We start from the raw sequence: 17,500 nt of genomic DNA on the forward strand, positions 1-17,500 counted from the left end.
GATTTAAACACCCTCCCCCTGATCCTCCCAAAAAAAAAAAAAAACATTCAAAATGAATCAACGAAGTGGATCATCAAGAGTGATCGTCTCAAAAAAAAAAAAAAAAAAAAGAAAGAAAAAAGAAAAGACAAAGAAAAGAAAAACTAAGTTCACCGATCATTCACAAAATTTAATTCCCGTTCTTATTTACTCTCTCGAGCACTTTTTTCTACATTTCTTTCTTCTTCTTCTTCTTCTTCTTCTTCTTTTTCTTCTTCTTCTTCTTCTTTTCTCTTTCCTTTTTCTCTTTTTATTGACATCAAAAACATATATTATCACAAACTCGGTTAACCATAACTATATACCCTCTCGCCCCCTATTTCTTTTCCTATCTATCTAGCTCCAACCAGTCAACATCCTTCCTCTTTCTTTTCAATCCTTACTGCGTTCCAAATTCGTTATCACTTACGTTTATCGATCCGAAAGTATATGGTAAGATATATCCACACGCTTGAAGAATTTGTAGAACCTAATGCGAATTATATACTAGCAAGTAGATAAAGACTAGAGAAAAGATGCTGCAGGATTATGTACATATATATATATATATATATATATATATATATATATATATATATATATATGTAATAAAATTCTATTTATGTATATGTACTTAAGTACGTATTCGACTTCGACTATACGAAAATATATTTTCCAATATTTTCCAGCTCGAACTCCGACGTATACATATTACAGGGAGTGCGTTGAAAAGAAAAAAGAAACGAAAAAGAAAAAAAAAACAAAAACAAAAAGAAGAATAATGATGTACGAGAGAACATGGATTCATTCATTTGCTGATATAAAAATAAATTTGAATTTGTTGGGCGAAAAAGAAAAGAAGATGAAAAAAAAGAAAAAAAGATAAGAAAAAGAAAAAAGAAAAAAATCTAATATAAACCGAATCTTATTTTTTTCTTTTTTTTTTTCTATATTCATAAAGGATCACTTTCCGCGCGTTTGTTTTACATTTATATAAGAATTCTTTTTCTACGCCATCCTATTATATATTTTCCCATGTATAAGTACGTTATGTACATATCATATACAGAGTGGGTCAAAAAGTTTATAGATGATTTTAAAAATCAATTACTCTTTTTCGAAACTTTTTGAACTAATTTTCTTTTCCTTTCTTTTTTTTTTCCTTCCTCTTTAGTTTTGTGCAAATTATAAAATTACAAGCTAGACTTTGAACGGCTAACGGGATCTAGAAAAAGGTATAATTGATTTTTTAAAAAATCATTTGATAACTATCGACCACGCCTAGAAACTTTTGAATATCGACTGAAAATTGTTGAGCCCCCTCTCCTACCACTCTCCCTCAATAACCCATCCACCCACCCATTCATTCACTCACTCACTCGCTCACTCACTCACTCACTCACTCACTCACTCACTCACCCAAACAATATATCTTATAAATAAAATGTATATACACGCATACATAGAAATAATTTATTATCATTTGCAAAACGGAAGTACATATGTATTTACGTATGATATTCGAATATTGCAAATATTTACGAGATCTTAAAAAAAAATCCTATGTAAATATTGTAAATACGAAGTAATTCTATCGATGACTTTTAATTAGAACGATATAGATCATGGATCATAGATCCATTGCGATCCCATGAATGATAACCTCCGTCTTGAAGAAACGAAACGATTTGAACTCTGTGCTGTGCCCTCACTTTGGTATCCGTCGTCTCGTTAATTCGCATCGACCCAGTTTCCCTCTCGCGAAACTCATCATGGATCGTGATGACTCTCGGAATAAAACAAGAAAAAAAAAAAAGAAAGAAAGAGGAAAAAAAAAGAAATCCTGATCGCTTACGAGAAAGAGATAAAGTAGCGAAAGAAAAAGGAAAAAAAAGAAAAAAAAAGAGAAAAAACTGATGGAGAGAGAAGACCATATAAAAGAAGTGATTTTATCCTTCTCTATAGGGAGAAAAATAAGAAGACGAAGAAGAAGAAGAAGAAGAAGAAGAAGAAGAAGAAGAAGAAGAAGAAAGAAAGAAAGAAAGAAAGAAAAAAAATTAATTCTTTCAATTTTTTCGAGTTTACAAGAATGATTAACCCTCTACAATGTAATTTTTTTTTCCATTCTATAAAAATATTATATAATACCTATGTGTATGAAAAATATACTATTACTTATGTAATACACGAAAAGTAGTATAGTTGTATAATTCCGCACATGCACATACACACACACACACACACATACACACACAGAGAGACAGATACACAGACAAAAACACATTTGTGTCTATATTATTTATTTGTAACTAAAAGTTATACTAAAAGTAATTATAACTATACTATTATTTAGAATGGTATTATTTATATTAATAAATTGATATAGTATAAATAAATATTGCGGTACTACATATGAAAATATTATAATCAAAATTTAACAATTAAAAAAACATGAAAAATTTTTAAACATAAAATCCCAAGTTAATTTCCATATCGTAAAATATAAAAGCGAATTGAAAGATTACATTTTTTTTATGCAAGCGTGTAACTTTAAAGTTACATGGAGTTGTAGAGGGTTAATTAAACAGATCTCGAAGATGAATTAAAAAGAAAAAAAAAGAAAAAAGAAAAAAGAAAAAAAGAAAAGATGTCTTTGTTTCGAGACGTAAAAATGTCGAAACTTTTATTCTGACTTACGGACACGCCTTATTGTTTCGATGATCATTCAATTGAAAAAAAAAAAAAAAGAAAAGAAAAGAAAACAAACAAACAAACAAACAACATCTTAGGTGAATATATAATATCGTAACGGCCAACAGTTAATGGCATCTAAGACAATAATCCTCTCTCAGAGAATCCAACCAAGAATCGATTCGAAAGTTTTATCGAGCACGTCCACGCCCACCTGACATTAGAAAGAGAGAGAGGGAGAGGGAGAGAGAGAGAGAGAGAGAGAGACAGACAGACAAGAATCCTATTTAAATTATTACACCTATCCAATATATATCTCACTAATACCCCTACAAGGTGTTTCATAATAATAATAACAATAATAATAATAATAATAATATTACGTGAAATATGTATATATTATAATCGTGAATTTATAAATGAGTATTAGTAACAAAATGTTTATAATATAATCATAGATTATCGTTTTTTTTTTTTTTTTATTTATCGAATCTTTAAGCTCACGGCACTGATTATGAATTTATTGATTTTATCACATATTATGAAACACCTATATCACGTATATGTATCTATATTATATATATATATATATATATATATATATATATATAATATAATATAATATAATATATAATTTTCTTCTATATATTTCGTTATCTTCTTTTTCTATGCATAAACTTTTTTTCTCTCTTTCCTCTAACTCATCCGCATTTTGGCTTAAACGCAACGAAATACACGTACACATATGTATGTATGTATGTATGTACATGCATATACATGCACACATAAATGTACACAAGGAGACACATACGCAGTAAACATACGTATAAGCTGCAACATTGATCCGATATTAGAAACACGAAATTGCTGGCGGCTTCGCTGATCTATCGTCGATCCATCCCCCTTTGACGTATCCATCGCTAACGCATTGTTATCTCTCCGTTATGGAGACGCTAAATGGAATATGCTTTAAATTATGTTTGTCACTTGTCTTAGCTAATTTTGTAGCGCTCGATATATATATATATATATATATATATATATATATATATATATGTATATATATATATATATAAGCAGCATGGCATACGTTGAGTGATTACAGAAGAGAGAGAGAGAGAGAGAGAGCGTGTCCAGTGTCCAAGAAGATTGAAACGCAAAGCTTAATCTTTCATTAAAGCTGATTGATCTAAAACGTTGTTAAAGTACATAGATAGCGCATGGCTTTTATATATGTATATATACATATACATATAAACATATATATGTATGTATGTATGTATATATGTATATATGTATGTATATAGGTGTAATAACTACACACAGGATTGTATCTATCTCTGGTATCTTTCTTTTTTCTTTTTCCTCTTTTTTTATTCTTACTTTTTTTTTTTTTTTGTTTTTTAAATTCCTTCAACCAAAGAGGAGCATGCCGTAACAAACGCAAGTAAAGATAATCATTTAGTCTCTCTTTGACGCAATTTTTCTTTTTTTTTTTTTTTTTTTGTTTTTTTTTATCATCGATTCTCAACGGCCAAAAGAATTCGGTCGAAAGAAATTTTTTACAAAGGATATGTAATGAATTTACATAACGAACCGGTAATAAAAACTTTTTCAATGGTAATTAACTCTTAACTGGCAATATGTTAATCTCGAGTTTTTATGTAAATTCTACATATCGTGTAGACTATTCTTTTTTTTTTTTTCTTTTCTTCTTCTGGTTCTTTTTTTCTTTTTTTTTTTTTATTCTTGTTTCATCCCCTTTTTATCAACCTTTCACCGTAGGATTCAGAATAATATATATATATATATTTGATTAGATACTACTTACCCATTATTATTATTATTACTATTATTATTATTATTATTATTATTATTACTACTACTATTATTACAACTATTATTTGCATCGATTCATTAACGAAATCATAAATATTTATCTGTCAATAATCTAATATGATATCTCGATTCGGGATAATGCAGAAACACCACTATGGCTTCTACTGCAAATAGCACCGATCAAAAACGAACGAGACTTAGTCGTCCTGTTTCTGTTAACCTTCCGGGATATAACGGCGTTGAAGCAGCCTATAGAGACGGACGACAGCAAGGGTGGCCTTTCGAAATTTGCCAAACTCGCAAGATCGGTTACCAGATCGAGATCGGTCCTTGTTTCGCAATTCAGCTCCCATCTTCCGGCTCTGAAGGATTCTGCTTTACCTACCACGGCAAAACAATCACATCTGGCTCATGTAAATTATATTGTTCTATAGTAAAATAAAATTATCTCAATGATCTATATTGATTTAATTCGAATTACTACAATGAATTTACAGATGATGTCCTTGAGCGGAGATGTAATGCCACAATACAGACAGGAAGCACCAAAAACTCCACCGCACATTTTGTTACATTATTGCGCGTTCAAAGCGATCTGGGATTGGATTATTTTGTGCTTGACCTTTTACACGGCCATAATGGTTCCGTACAACGTTGCCTTCAAAAATAAAACCAGCGAGGATGTTTCTCTTTTGGTACTCGACAGTATAGTCGATGTAATATTCTTTATCGATATAGTATTAAATTTTCATACCACATTCGTCGGGGCTGGTGGTGAAGTTGTGTCCGATCCAAAAGTAATTCCAATTGAACTTTTTTTTCTTCTACAATATATTCTATATATATATATATATATGTGTGTGTGTACACCAATGATACGTTTAACGATATCGATAAATTTGATCATAGGTTATCAGAATGAATTATCTCAAGTCTTGGTTCATCATCGATTTGCTGAGCTGTCTACCCTACGACGTGTTCAATGCGTTCGATCACGATGAGGACGGTATCGGTAGTCTTTTCTCCGCTTTGAAGGTTGTCCGTTTACTTCGTCTTGGAAGGGTCGTTCGCAAACTCGATCGGTATCTGGAATATGGAGCCGCCATGCTCATTCTTCTGCTCTGTTTCTACATGTTGGTTGCTCACTGGCTGGCCTGTATCTGGTACGTCACATTAAGGTGATTTTACTCTGCGTACACACTTTCAAGGTAACACATCTCTTGATAGGACGATTGGCTGCATATAATATCACATACGAAACATATATACATATATATATACACACATACACGATTACAACACAACGGACTCGCATTGTTATTGCAATTTATTGCTACGTTTAGTTTATGTTGCTTCAAGTCTCTCTCTTTGCACGTTAAAATTTTATTAATTAAAAATGACGCTATAATGAGTTTGAAAGGATCGCTAATGTTATTATATATATATATATATATATATATATATATATATATATATATATATATTTATATATTTATATTAAAGAGAGTGCTTTGTCGTTTTTTCATCATCATTAACGTCGTTCGAGATATTTTAAAAGCGGCATGCGATAATCATGCTTATCAAAATTGACAAGATCGACTCTTAGACAAATTATTAAACAAAAGCGAGACGCACTATTTTTTAGATTTAGATGACTCAATTTTGTAGATGGCTCGATCAGAGATTGACATCTGTTTTTTTTTATATTGTATTTACTTTAGAATACGTTTAAATATACGTGAAATTTTCTTGTAAGAAATGTCATTGCGTTGAAGGTATTCGATAGGAAGATCGGATGCTGACAACGGAGTTCAATATTCATGGCTATGGAAGTTGGCCAATGTTACCCAGTCACCGTACAGTTACTTGTGGACCAATGCCAGCACTGCACCAGAACTAGTAGCTGGACCATCACGCCGCACGATGTATGTCACTGCTCTTTACTTTACGATGACTTGCATGACTTCCGTCGGCTTTGGAAACGTTGCGGCAGAAACAGATAACGAGAAGATATTTACCATCTGCATGATGATCATTGCTGGTACGAATTCATAACGATTATAAAATATTATTAATACAAATTTATATTAATGATAATAAATATCATTTAACGATAATATATTTCTTAATATAGCATTGCTGTACGCTACGATCTTTGGTCACGTTACAACTATTATTCAACAAATGACATCAGCCACAGCCAAATATCATGACATGTTGAACAACGTACGGGAATTCATGAAACTCCATGAAGTACCTAAAGCGCTTAGCGAACGTGTCATGGATTATGTAGTAAGTACATGGGCAATGACCAAGGGCCTAGATACAGACAAAGTGCTTAACTATTGTCCTAAAGATATGAAAGCCGATATTTGCGTACATCTTAATCGGAAGGTTTTCAATGAACACCCTGCCTTCAGGTAGGCATATTATCATCTTTCATTTATATCATTTAATAATATTTTTATCTATTAAATCAAATTACGATAATTAATCATTAATAATATGTTATTATCGATGTCCAGGTTGGCATCCGACGGATGTTTACGTGCTTTAGCAATGCATTTTACAATGTCGCACAGTGCACCTGGTGATTTGCTCTATCACACAGGTGAATCTATCGACTCGTTATGCTTCATCGTTACCGGAAGCCTAGAAGTTATACAAGACGATGAAGTAGTAGCGATTCTTGGAAAGGGTGATGTCTTTGGTGACAGCTTTTGGACTAACCCATCGGTTGGACAAAGCGCCGCTAACGTTAGAGCATTAACTTATTGTGACCTTCATACTATTAAACGTGATCGGCTGTTAGAAGTTTTGGATTTTTATCAAGCCTTCGCAAACTCCTTCGCCAGAAATCTTGTACTAACGTACAATCTAAGCAATCGGGTGAGTTCTCTTTGATTAATTAATTTAATTTAAAAAATTTTTTCTTTTTTTTTTATTCTTATCTATCACATGCAAAGACGTCGATATACCAAACGATTAGAACACAAAAAGCTTTACACTTTTTCAATACTTTATTAAATTCACATTACGTTCAATAACAGTGCGATAAATCTTATTTATCTTTTGATATCGATAAACAGCTGTTTCTCCTTTTATCTTTTTTTTCTTTTTTTTGTTATACATTTTTAAAACATATGTGTATATATATATATATATATATATATATATACACATATATAATAGCAATTTGCGACGAAATCTTTACGTTGACTAGTAGTTACGAAACACACCTTCGTGATCATTGATTTCAAACGATCAGGCACTATATGATAGGCATGTAGATTACACTGCATATTCTATGACATCTCCCAATATCAAGACGCAGTGTTTAATATACATATTATACAATATTCGAATGATATATATGTATATATATATTTATTTATGTGTATGTGTATGTGTGTGTGTATGTAGGAAATATATTATATATGTATATACGTATATTAAAAGAGATCAGGCCGTCTGATGACGATACTTTGTTATACACTCGATAAAATAATTAACAATAAAGAAAAAAAATTTATAAATTAATCTGACATGGTAACATATATAATGTATAACCACTATATCGTTCGAACATTCATACGTATAGATAATATATAATATAGATGTAATAGACAAAAAACGATTACTAATCAATCTAATAATTAATTTAATTTGATTAAAATTCTCCATAAATTGATGCCGCTAACAAGAATTTCTGATTCATTATCATATATATATAATATATATATATATATAATAGGATCTATAAAATGTAGATCCTTTTTGCATTCTTAAATTAATTCGCTATTAAAATTGTTCGTCGGTAAAATATAAAACTAAATATTCAATATATTAGATTTTATTTTTTTGCTTTTAAGTATATCCAGAGAGTTCTCTCTTTTGTTATATATATTAAATATATATATATATATGCATACATACGTATATATACATATATAATCTCAATGACTTAGTTCCCAATAAATTTCGATTAGAATTGAAATATTTCAATGACGATAATACAATATAATTAATAGTAACATGAGTCTTATACAATAATCTTTAAATATTTAAGCGTGATATTAGTCTTTTTTGTCCCTGATTCCTTCGCTATACATTTTACGTCCTTGAAGTTCCATCATTACTTTAGCTGCAGGATCTTGATCTAAGACAGATTTATTTTCTCGTATATTTTCTTCTACAGTTGGTATTGGACCAACACCCCATACTTCGCAATGCTTGATTCTAAAATTTTCTTTACCACTTAATTGCAAATAATTTTGAAATGTTGAGCATGATATACTTGATTTACCGGTTCCATACTCAGAATCTAACCATAATCCTGGATAATTTAATTGTCCACCCATAAGCAAACCATTAGGCATAGTTTGTTGGTAAAGATTCAAGTATTGATAATGATTATTGTAACCTGTTGAAGAAAATGTTAAAATATCTGGCTCGAGTTTGAATAAGAAGCAGCCTTGATTTCCTATAAAAGTTGGTCCCAATCTCCAACTATCTGGTGCAAAACCACCAAAGACATGATCATCGGTATCTTGTAATATAATAATTGTTGCACCTTGCATAGTTATTCTTCCTAGCATGGTGGTAAATGATTCTCCATGTACTTGACTCGAAAATAAAAATCTCCATTCTTTACGGAGTTCATGAGGTAAACTCAGATTTAGGAACAAAACGTCGCCAAGCCCCAAAATACTTGGAAAATGAGGAATATTTTCCAAACCTTTACAAATAGGTAAAAGATTTAAATCATTAATACGTGCACTAGTATTCTTATCTCCTTTCTTCTGAGAAACTAGAAAAAGGCACTGAAAAACGTGTGATTGAATAGTTTTAAACGTAGCAGCAGCAGCAAACCAATTTTCTACTTGATCGATCGTCAACACATCACCATATTTAACAATATCTTCGCACAGACTTCGCGAACGCATATTTATACGTCTATTATTCACAGTACAACCAATATTACTCCATGAAAGATAATGCGAATTAGCAGCATTTTTTTGCAGCCTTAAATAAGAATTAATAGTGGCTTGAATATATTGCAGAAACGTGGCAGTAGGTATTTCAAATTTCTGTTCCTCTTCGGAAAATCCTTCAAATATCAAATCAGTACGTTCTGCTGCGCTTCCACGTACCGCAAAAACATATAAACGACCAAAATTTTCTCCATTTATGGCGGAGACCTTTTTGCCAGGTTCATGGCAAAGAAATTTTACGACAAATTGCAAAAGCACGTCATCCAAGTGCATCGACCAGTGTTTAAAAATATCTTCACGTTTTATAGAACCCGAACTTCTGGACATTGATTTAAAAATATTGTCCACTAATGTTAATTCGTCTGCAGATAGAATATTTGCAGATGAAGCAGAACGGCTTGATCCATGACCCATCTAAAAATTAATGATATAAAATACATTAATATTCCCTATTTTGTCAGTCAAAACTTTTTCATTTTACATTAATATAAACATATATATAAAGCTTTTGTTTAGTATTAAAATTTTAAATAAAATCTATAAAAAGTAATATATAAAAGAAAAAAAAAAAAACAAAAAACAAAAAGAGTCGTAAAAAAATAATTAAACAAAGCTTTACATAATTTACGCGCCTTTTTTCAAATTAATTCTCCCTGTCGAAAAATGGCAATATTCAGAGCATAGAAAAGAAATGATGATACTATTTGTCAAATGTTTGATCAATTTTAATAAACCACCATACATCCTAGCATAAAATTTGGATGCTTGTATATTCACGAAGCAAATCATTCTCGTAAATATGAGAACATCGTAAAATCATTTGAGTGGAAAATCAACAATATTATTTTCAATTCGTCGAACGAGCGACGATCTTCTTTTCATGACTATCGAAACATATGAAAAGTGACGTAGATTTCGTCGGATAAAAACCGATTGATTTCCAAAGAAAAAAAATAAAAGAAAAAAGAAAAAGAAGACAAATATCAAGCAAATAATCAAATAAATACGAACCTTCCAAACGTACGTAATCTTCTATACGACGAGCCATAAAATCTTTCCTCTGCACTTTTCCAGCCAACGCGAGTCAGAGATATAAAGGAGAAACAAAAAGAAAAAAAGAAAATTATAAAGTACAATAAAATACGCAAAGAGCTTCCGAAATTAATGATTTGAGCTTTCAGTTATTCAATTAAAATCCAATCTTGTCATATTTTCGATTTATAATTCGCTTATACCTTTTTAACAATGATTTACGTCGACGTCTCGAAGTAATAAAACTAAGGAGAACGAATATTTATTTTGAGGTTAAGACGTCGACTCCGAGACCTGTGCCGCTAGTTATGTTCCTATCGACTAACGTCACAGCGCATGCGTCGACGTAACACCATTGGGCCTAAGACCAACATAAGATCTTATTTAATTTTTTTGTTTTATTTCTCGCACTTGTGTTTCGCGCAATATCCCATTTATGTAAACATTCAAACTAAAAGTTACGAACGAAAAACGAGACATCTGTGTTCTTCTTGTTCTTTTTTTTTCAATCCTCTCACGAAGAAAAGTTTTATCGGATGCCATTTATTTTACGAACGATTACTCTCTATCGGAGAATTATTTTCCTTTAGTTAACCCCATTGACACTCAACATTTACAATTTCTTTTTTCTTTCTTTCTCTCTTTCTTTCTTTTTTTTTCAAATGTCATTTTAACGATGCGTCAAATTAAAGAAAGTACACGCATGTAAAAAACATTCCATATCGTTCTTTAACATCATTCTAACAGCTATGCTGCTAAATGTTTGCAAGGTTATGTAATACTTTTTTTTACGCGGGAAAGACAAAGTAACATTAGAAAAAAAAAAAAGAAAAAGAAAAAAAGACAAAACGGGATCAAACCGATTTTATTCTTGCCGTAATTGATCGTAAAAACGTTTACAAAGGAAATTAGTGGCGTCGTTATAAGATCGATTATGCGTACATATAAAGAACTTACTTTTACAATATTTCATCGATAATGATGGTGGTGATGTAAAATAGAGCGGAATAAATCAATTGCGTAAATTCTTCTTTCACTGTTCAAATTGATATAAAACATTTAAATTACTTATTTATTTGTAAAGTAGAAGAAAGAAAAAATAATACAAAAAAAGATTAACGCCGTTCGATCGATAGTTTTACTTTCGATTATTTATATGTATATACATATATACATATATATAGATATATATAAAAGTATAAAGAAATCGATAATTATTATTTTGTGCAGCTGATCTTTCGAAAGGTGGCCGACGTGCGTCGTGAAAAGGAACTCGCCGAAAGACGAAAAAACGAGCCACAGTTGGATCAAGCTCAGGATCATTTAGTTCGGAAAATTTTCTCAAGGTAAGAACAATGTTAAAATGGAATAAGAACATCCTATTATTTATTCTAGAAAAATATATTTCCCTACGATTGTCGTGTTTGTATCAGGGCAGACGACGTCCTCGTTATTTCGAATAAAATTGGCGCGAGAATTCGATTGTTAAAATTAGACGGAATCAGGGTATTCGTATGCAAAAATATTTTAGGCTAAAAATTCTAAGAACACGCAAATCCAATTCTCTCGTTTTGTTACGTATAAATCCGATTTCAGTATACATATATATATATATATATATATATATATATATTATATATATATACATATATGCATATAAATAAGGTTTCTCATACTAAACGTACGTGCTTTGAATACAACGTGATTTGTTGCGACGATGATACTCGAACTACTTTGAACTTTCACGATCAAATTCATATGTCGAATATCTTCGACGTTTCTTGCATTTAAATCGAAATTTCCTTTTATTCTTCTTTTTTTTTTTTGAGGTTATTTTTTACAGGTCTTCACGAAAGCAACATGAGTATTGATAACAGGAATAATGAATAAGGAAATATAATTAAAATATATGAGAATATAATCATCGTATAGTTTTAAAGTTTTCGTTATACAGTAATTGATAATTAAATTAATTAAAAATTACATATGCGTAAGAATCGATTAAAAGATTCAATGAGTTAAATGGAAAATTTCAATCGATCATAAATTAATTTACAAAGATTTCTCTTTCGATGTCATTAATAGACACGATCATTCAAATCCAATCTGTCGTTGACCTAACCTTAATTCCTTCGTGAACGATCGTTCTTTTTTATTTTTCCTTTTTTTTTTCTTTTTTGCTTTTTTACTAGAAACAAAAAGAGATTCGTTATTGTTGTATATATATAAATATATGTTTTTTTTTTTTTTTTATAATCCTTTCGCATACAATGAATCTTTTCTAATTTAAGAAAGTAAGTAAAAAGAAATGAAAAAAAAAAGAATCAAAAAAAAAAAAACAAAAAAGAAAAAGAGAACACATCCATCGCTTATCGATGCATATATGTACATTTTTAGATTTTCAGCTATATTTGTTCAAACTGTGTCACGTATCTCTGTTTAATTTTTTGAATTATATGTACGAAAGATGGGAAAACATCGTACGAGAGAATATAAAGTCCGATTTCACGTTTGCGATTGTAAATAAGGTTAGAACGAATAGTTTTGCTTAAATAAATGAAAATACTTGTTTTTCGCGGTTACAGATATAATGTACGAGTGTTATAAATATAAATACACATATATATACATATATATATATATATATGATATTTATTTTTCATTGATTATGATACCAATCGTAGTAAAAATCTTTTTTAATGAGTCAAAAAAATTGCAAACGTTGGATCATTTTGATACGATCTCTCTTTCTCTCTCTTTCTCTCGTGTATATTATGTTCGTAATATATCTCTGTACATTATCAGTGTGTGTTTACACTGTCAGATGACCTAAGAACGTATATTATCGAGTTCAAATTGTATTTAAAAGACAGAATAGGAAGATAGAAAGAGAGAGAGAGAGAGAGAGAGAGAATTTGTGTGCGCATGCGCACAAATGAAATCTCTTTTCACGCACACACGGACTCGAAGAGAGAGAAACTGAATGAAAAAGGATTGGTTGGGAGGGGAGGGAGGTGTCCTCCTAGAATATCAACGATCGATTTTAAAATACTAATTATCAATCGCACGAACGAATGATTAAGATTATATTTTAATAAACAATTACAGATGGCTGCTACAATTAAAATATTAAAAAAACAAACGTTATCGAGAAAAGAAATAATCGACATTTTGCTGATAAATCAAATGAAAATGATATGTGTATGTATGTATGTATGTATGTATGTATGTATGTACGTATGGATGTGTCAACACAACAAACGAAAGAGAGAATACATGTGCGTCCGCGTATGCGCATATATATGGTGTGTGTGTGTGTGTGTAAAATAATGAAAAAGAAGATTGGGAAAGTTGATGATGATGTTTCTCTTACACAATACATATTCACGCACATAGACGCGTTGATGCATATATATTATTCCTTTTCCATTATTTTCTATTCATCGATGTGAATTTTGATCGTTGCTTGGCTGGCCTCTTGTTGAAAAAGGTTCAAGACTGATGGGGAAGCCCAGATCAGCGTCTCCAAAGCCGTTTCAACACGGTCCCAACAGGATTCAGACGAGGAGCTCACCGTGAACGTCCTGCCGCCCTGGCCCAGTTTTAGGCAATTTCATTTCTTACGTATTTATTTCTTCTCCATTCTTTTTTCCGTCCATCTTCTGCTACCTATTACGTATATATATACATATATATATATAATATAATAGTGTATATATACATATACACCATTTTTTATTATTAATCATTATTATCATTATTATTATTATTATTATTATTATTATTATTATTATTATTATTATTATTATTATTATTATTATTATTACTTTTATTATTATTATTGAATTTAACTTTATTATCTTTACTTGCCGTCGTTAACTATTGTTATTATCGTTGTTGTTATTATTATTATTATTATTATTATTATTATTATTATTATTATTATTATTATTATTATCATTATTATTATTGTTATTGTCTCTCTCTCTATTTTATATATATATATATATATATATATATATATATACATATTTATACATTATATTATTATTCCTAATAATATATTGGACTGCGATTATTAATACATATATATATATATATATATGTAGAGCAATTGTTTTCATCCGTGTAAATACGATATATATATATATCTACTATAGACGAAATGATTCATATAATCGTAAGTCACTAATTACATATCCATATACACACGCATTCAAATAAATAGATAATATAAATATATATATATACATACATATATATATATATATATATATATGTATATATGTACATATATTATGACGCACGATTAACTCGCTCGTGGTATTTGTATGGGCATCGTATATTTCCTCTTAATCTTCGGAATTAAAATTTATTTTCTAAAATAAATAATTTATTAAATTCGAAAAGAAATTATGATCACAAGATCAAAGAGATTAAGAGATTAAATATCATTGATACGATGTACATAAATTAATTAGTACGCTGCTTATATTATTTATCAATCACAGCGAGTTTTGCTCTAGCTCGAAATGGTACGACTCCTTATTTAGAAAAAAAAAAAAAAAAAAAAAAAAAAAAAAATTGAAAAATAGAAATAATAATAATAATATTATAATTATTTAAAACGTGTATGAATGTGAGTGTGTGTATTTATTTACATCAAACGTACCTCTTCGAGATAGCCACGTGTTTCACTTCATTCATAATATTATTACATAATCTTTGTCATTTTAAAAAGTCACTGCAATTTTAATGAATGCTAGAGTGCTGTAATATATACGCCTTTAGGAATTTATGCGCATTTTTTTTCATCATATATATATATATATAGACACACATATATATATACATATATAATATACTTTATTTAGTATTCGAAAGGAGGGGTTTTATTAAGCGATTATTAAAACTTGGTATTTTTTTCATTTCGATAGAATAATTTTCTTTTTCTTTTTTTTTTTTTGTCTTTTATTCACTTATTTTTTGTTTTTTGTCTTCATGGAACATGAAGTCGATTTTATTATATCCTATTTATTATTATCATATTTATTATAATCGTTAAAAACGAACATGGAAGAAGTACTGAGTTTGTGATAAACCTCGAGCATCCAATCCTTTTCGATTGATTCAACGCAATTAACGTGGGATGCATGTGACAAACACTCTAGGATTCAAATTTCTCTGTCACCTATATATACATATATATATATATATATATATATATATATATTTAATATTTTTTTTATAATTATTACGGTAAGGCCGCTCGAAAAATATTGAGAATGTCAGCTTTTCTAAAGTTAAAGAGAATAACAAAATTAATAACACAATAATTTATTTCTCTTTTTTATAATTAAAATTCACCTGCTGTGCATGATTACATTAAAAAATCTTTCAAATATCTATCGAACATGAAGTATATATATATATATAAAATATATATAAATATATATATATACACACATATATTTATAACATGTATATAAAAAAGCTATCACTCGGATTTATGCTTTTTATATCTCTTTAAAATGCACACGATGCTTGTCAGGTGCTCTTGCAATATGCAATCGCTAAATTTCTCGTAAAGCCATTCTCAAATTTTTTCAAACGGCATGTTATAATATCATTATTATTACGACATTATATTATATCGTTACATCGGTGAACGTTGATTCAAATTGAACAATTCATTGAATATAAAATTAACAAATTAATAGCTGATATATATACGTATTATCTATAACAATTCGAATTTTTATTAAAAAAGAAAAAGAAAAAAAGAAAAAATATTCAAAGATGTTATCCTCTTATCATATTCTATAGAAAAAAAAAAGACAAACTTACAAAGTAGGTGAGTCGAAGTAGTCACGTTTTTAACTCATAAAACTCCGTAGAGAGAAACGTGTTACCTATCACTTAAGAAGTTTGAAAAGTTTTGAAAGTTTAAGATGATATCAAGAACCCGATAAGAATAAGATATTTCCTATTGGAAAGAGTTTTATATAATCGGCGTTCACCGAGATCGCTCGTCTTCCCGTATGTTTTTTATTATCGCCATTTTTGTCACCACCGACGGTACTATTTTTGATATTTGAATCCCGTAGGCACACCAAAGTAGGTTGCTCGTGAACACCGCTGGAGCTGTTTACCCCTTTTCTAGCCTCAGTAGAACGATCTCGCATTTGCTACAAGAACCAGTTTCTTGAACCCGTGCAAAAAAGTTTTCCCCAACTAAACTGACTGAAAATTGATGATTGACAATGTATTGAAAAAAGAAAGAAAGAAAGAAAGTGAGAAAGAAAGAAAGAAAGAAAGAAAGAAAGAAAGAAAGAAAGAAAAAGGATGAATAAGAGGAAAACGTGTTTCTTCTAACACGAATGAAATTAAATTCCATCCTCTTATAATTGTACACTGTCTTTTGATCCCCATTATTGCCTAGATGAACCAGCCTTTACGTATCCTGTATATATATACAATATACATATATACACCTTTGTGTAAGCTCCGTAATAAGGAGCATCGGATTAGAAACGAGGATTCTTATCCTTTTGATTTTGTTTCTACGCAGATTTCGTAGAGAGAGGCATACGGCAGATGTTGAGAAAGGAGACAGTAAGGATGGGAAAGATGGCGAATCGTCGCATTCAAGAAAACCGTCCACCGATGAGAATATCGCTGCCAAACCACGAACTGGCAAGTGGGGAAGGTTGTTAGGTAAGATTATAAAAAATGTATTTTATTGGACATCTCATTCCAAATATATATTTTTTCCTTCACAGGTAGTTCCAGTCTGGATTCAGGTAGTGAAACAGGTACGGCCGGGGACACGTTCAAGAGATCGTTAAGTGCAAGAGATTCGCGTCCAAGTTCTAGTGCCGGAACGAACAAGGTCTTTCCGAAATTCGGGAAGTTAGGTGGTACGA

General features: G+C 30.1%; 2 protein-coding genes and 1 long non-coding RNA gene across 11 annotated transcripts in view; 1 reads left to right on the forward strand and 2 right to left on the reverse strand.

Annotated features, from left to right (window-relative positions):
- Window positions 1-17,500, forward strand: part of LOC124426353 (potassium voltage-gated channel protein eag) — an 84,421-nt gene that overhangs the window by 65,098 nt on the left and 1,823 nt on the right. For 2 of the 7 annotated variants that reach the window (XM_046967948.1, XM_046967949.1), the window contains 10 exons: window positions 4,693-4,961; window positions 5,046-5,345; window positions 5,458-5,726; window positions 6,324-6,589; window positions 6,683-6,968; window positions 7,074-7,437; window positions 11,805-11,920; window positions 14,065-14,181; window positions 17,146-17,291; window positions 17,357-17,500. The exon at window positions 17,357-17,500 is cut by the window's right edge and continues 1,823 nt beyond it. In XM_046967948.1, coding sequence (XP_046823904.1) covers window positions 4,693-4,961; window positions 5,046-5,345; window positions 5,458-5,726; window positions 6,324-6,589; window positions 6,683-6,968; window positions 7,074-7,437; window positions 11,805-11,920; window positions 14,065-14,181; window positions 17,146-17,291; window positions 17,357-17,500 — 2,277 coding nt within the window. The remainder of the gene's footprint in view (window positions 1-4,692; window positions 4,962-5,045; window positions 5,346-5,457; window positions 5,727-6,323; window positions 6,590-6,682; window positions 6,969-7,073; window positions 7,438-11,804; window positions 11,921-14,064; window positions 14,182-17,145; window positions 17,292-17,356) is intronic. The other 5 variants (XM_046967950.1, XM_046967951.1, XM_046967953.1 and 2 more) reach the window with 3 other exon arrangements.
- LOC124426357 lies at window positions 4,794-5,445 on the reverse strand. The gene is made up of 3 exons (XR_006942711.1): window positions 5,303-5,445; window positions 5,044-5,206; window positions 4,794-4,929 (listed from the first exon to the last, which is right to left on the reverse strand). It is a non-coding gene; the product is annotated as an uncharacterized LOC124426357 (long non-coding RNA).
- On the reverse strand, window positions 7,550-11,317 carry LOC124426355 (MTOR-associated protein MEAK7). Of its 3 annotated transcripts, none has more exons than XM_046967956.1 (3): window positions 11,041-11,317; window positions 10,554-10,935; window positions 7,550-9,956 (listed from the first exon to the last, which is right to left on the reverse strand). In XM_046967956.1, exon 3 carries the CDS (start codon window positions 9,954-9,956, stop codon window positions 8,625-8,627), a length of 1,332 nt encoding a protein of 443 aa, XP_046823912.1. In that variant the 5' UTR covers window positions 10,554-10,935; window positions 11,041-11,317; the 3' UTR covers window positions 7,550-8,624. The 3 variants fall into 3 exon arrangements, with proteins under 3 accessions (XP_046823912.1, XP_046823913.1, XP_046823911.1); XM_046967957.1 differs by having other exon boundaries at window positions 10,554-10,602; window positions 10,778-11,317; XM_046967955.1 differs by having other exon boundaries at window positions 10,554-10,607; window positions 10,778-11,317.

This window comes from Vespa crabro, chromosome 8, assembly GCF_910589235.1.
Source record: "Vespa crabro chromosome 8, iyVesCrab1.2, whole genome shotgun sequence".
NCBI classification, from domain to species: Eukaryota; Metazoa; Arthropoda; class Insecta; order Hymenoptera; family Vespidae; genus Vespa; species Vespa crabro.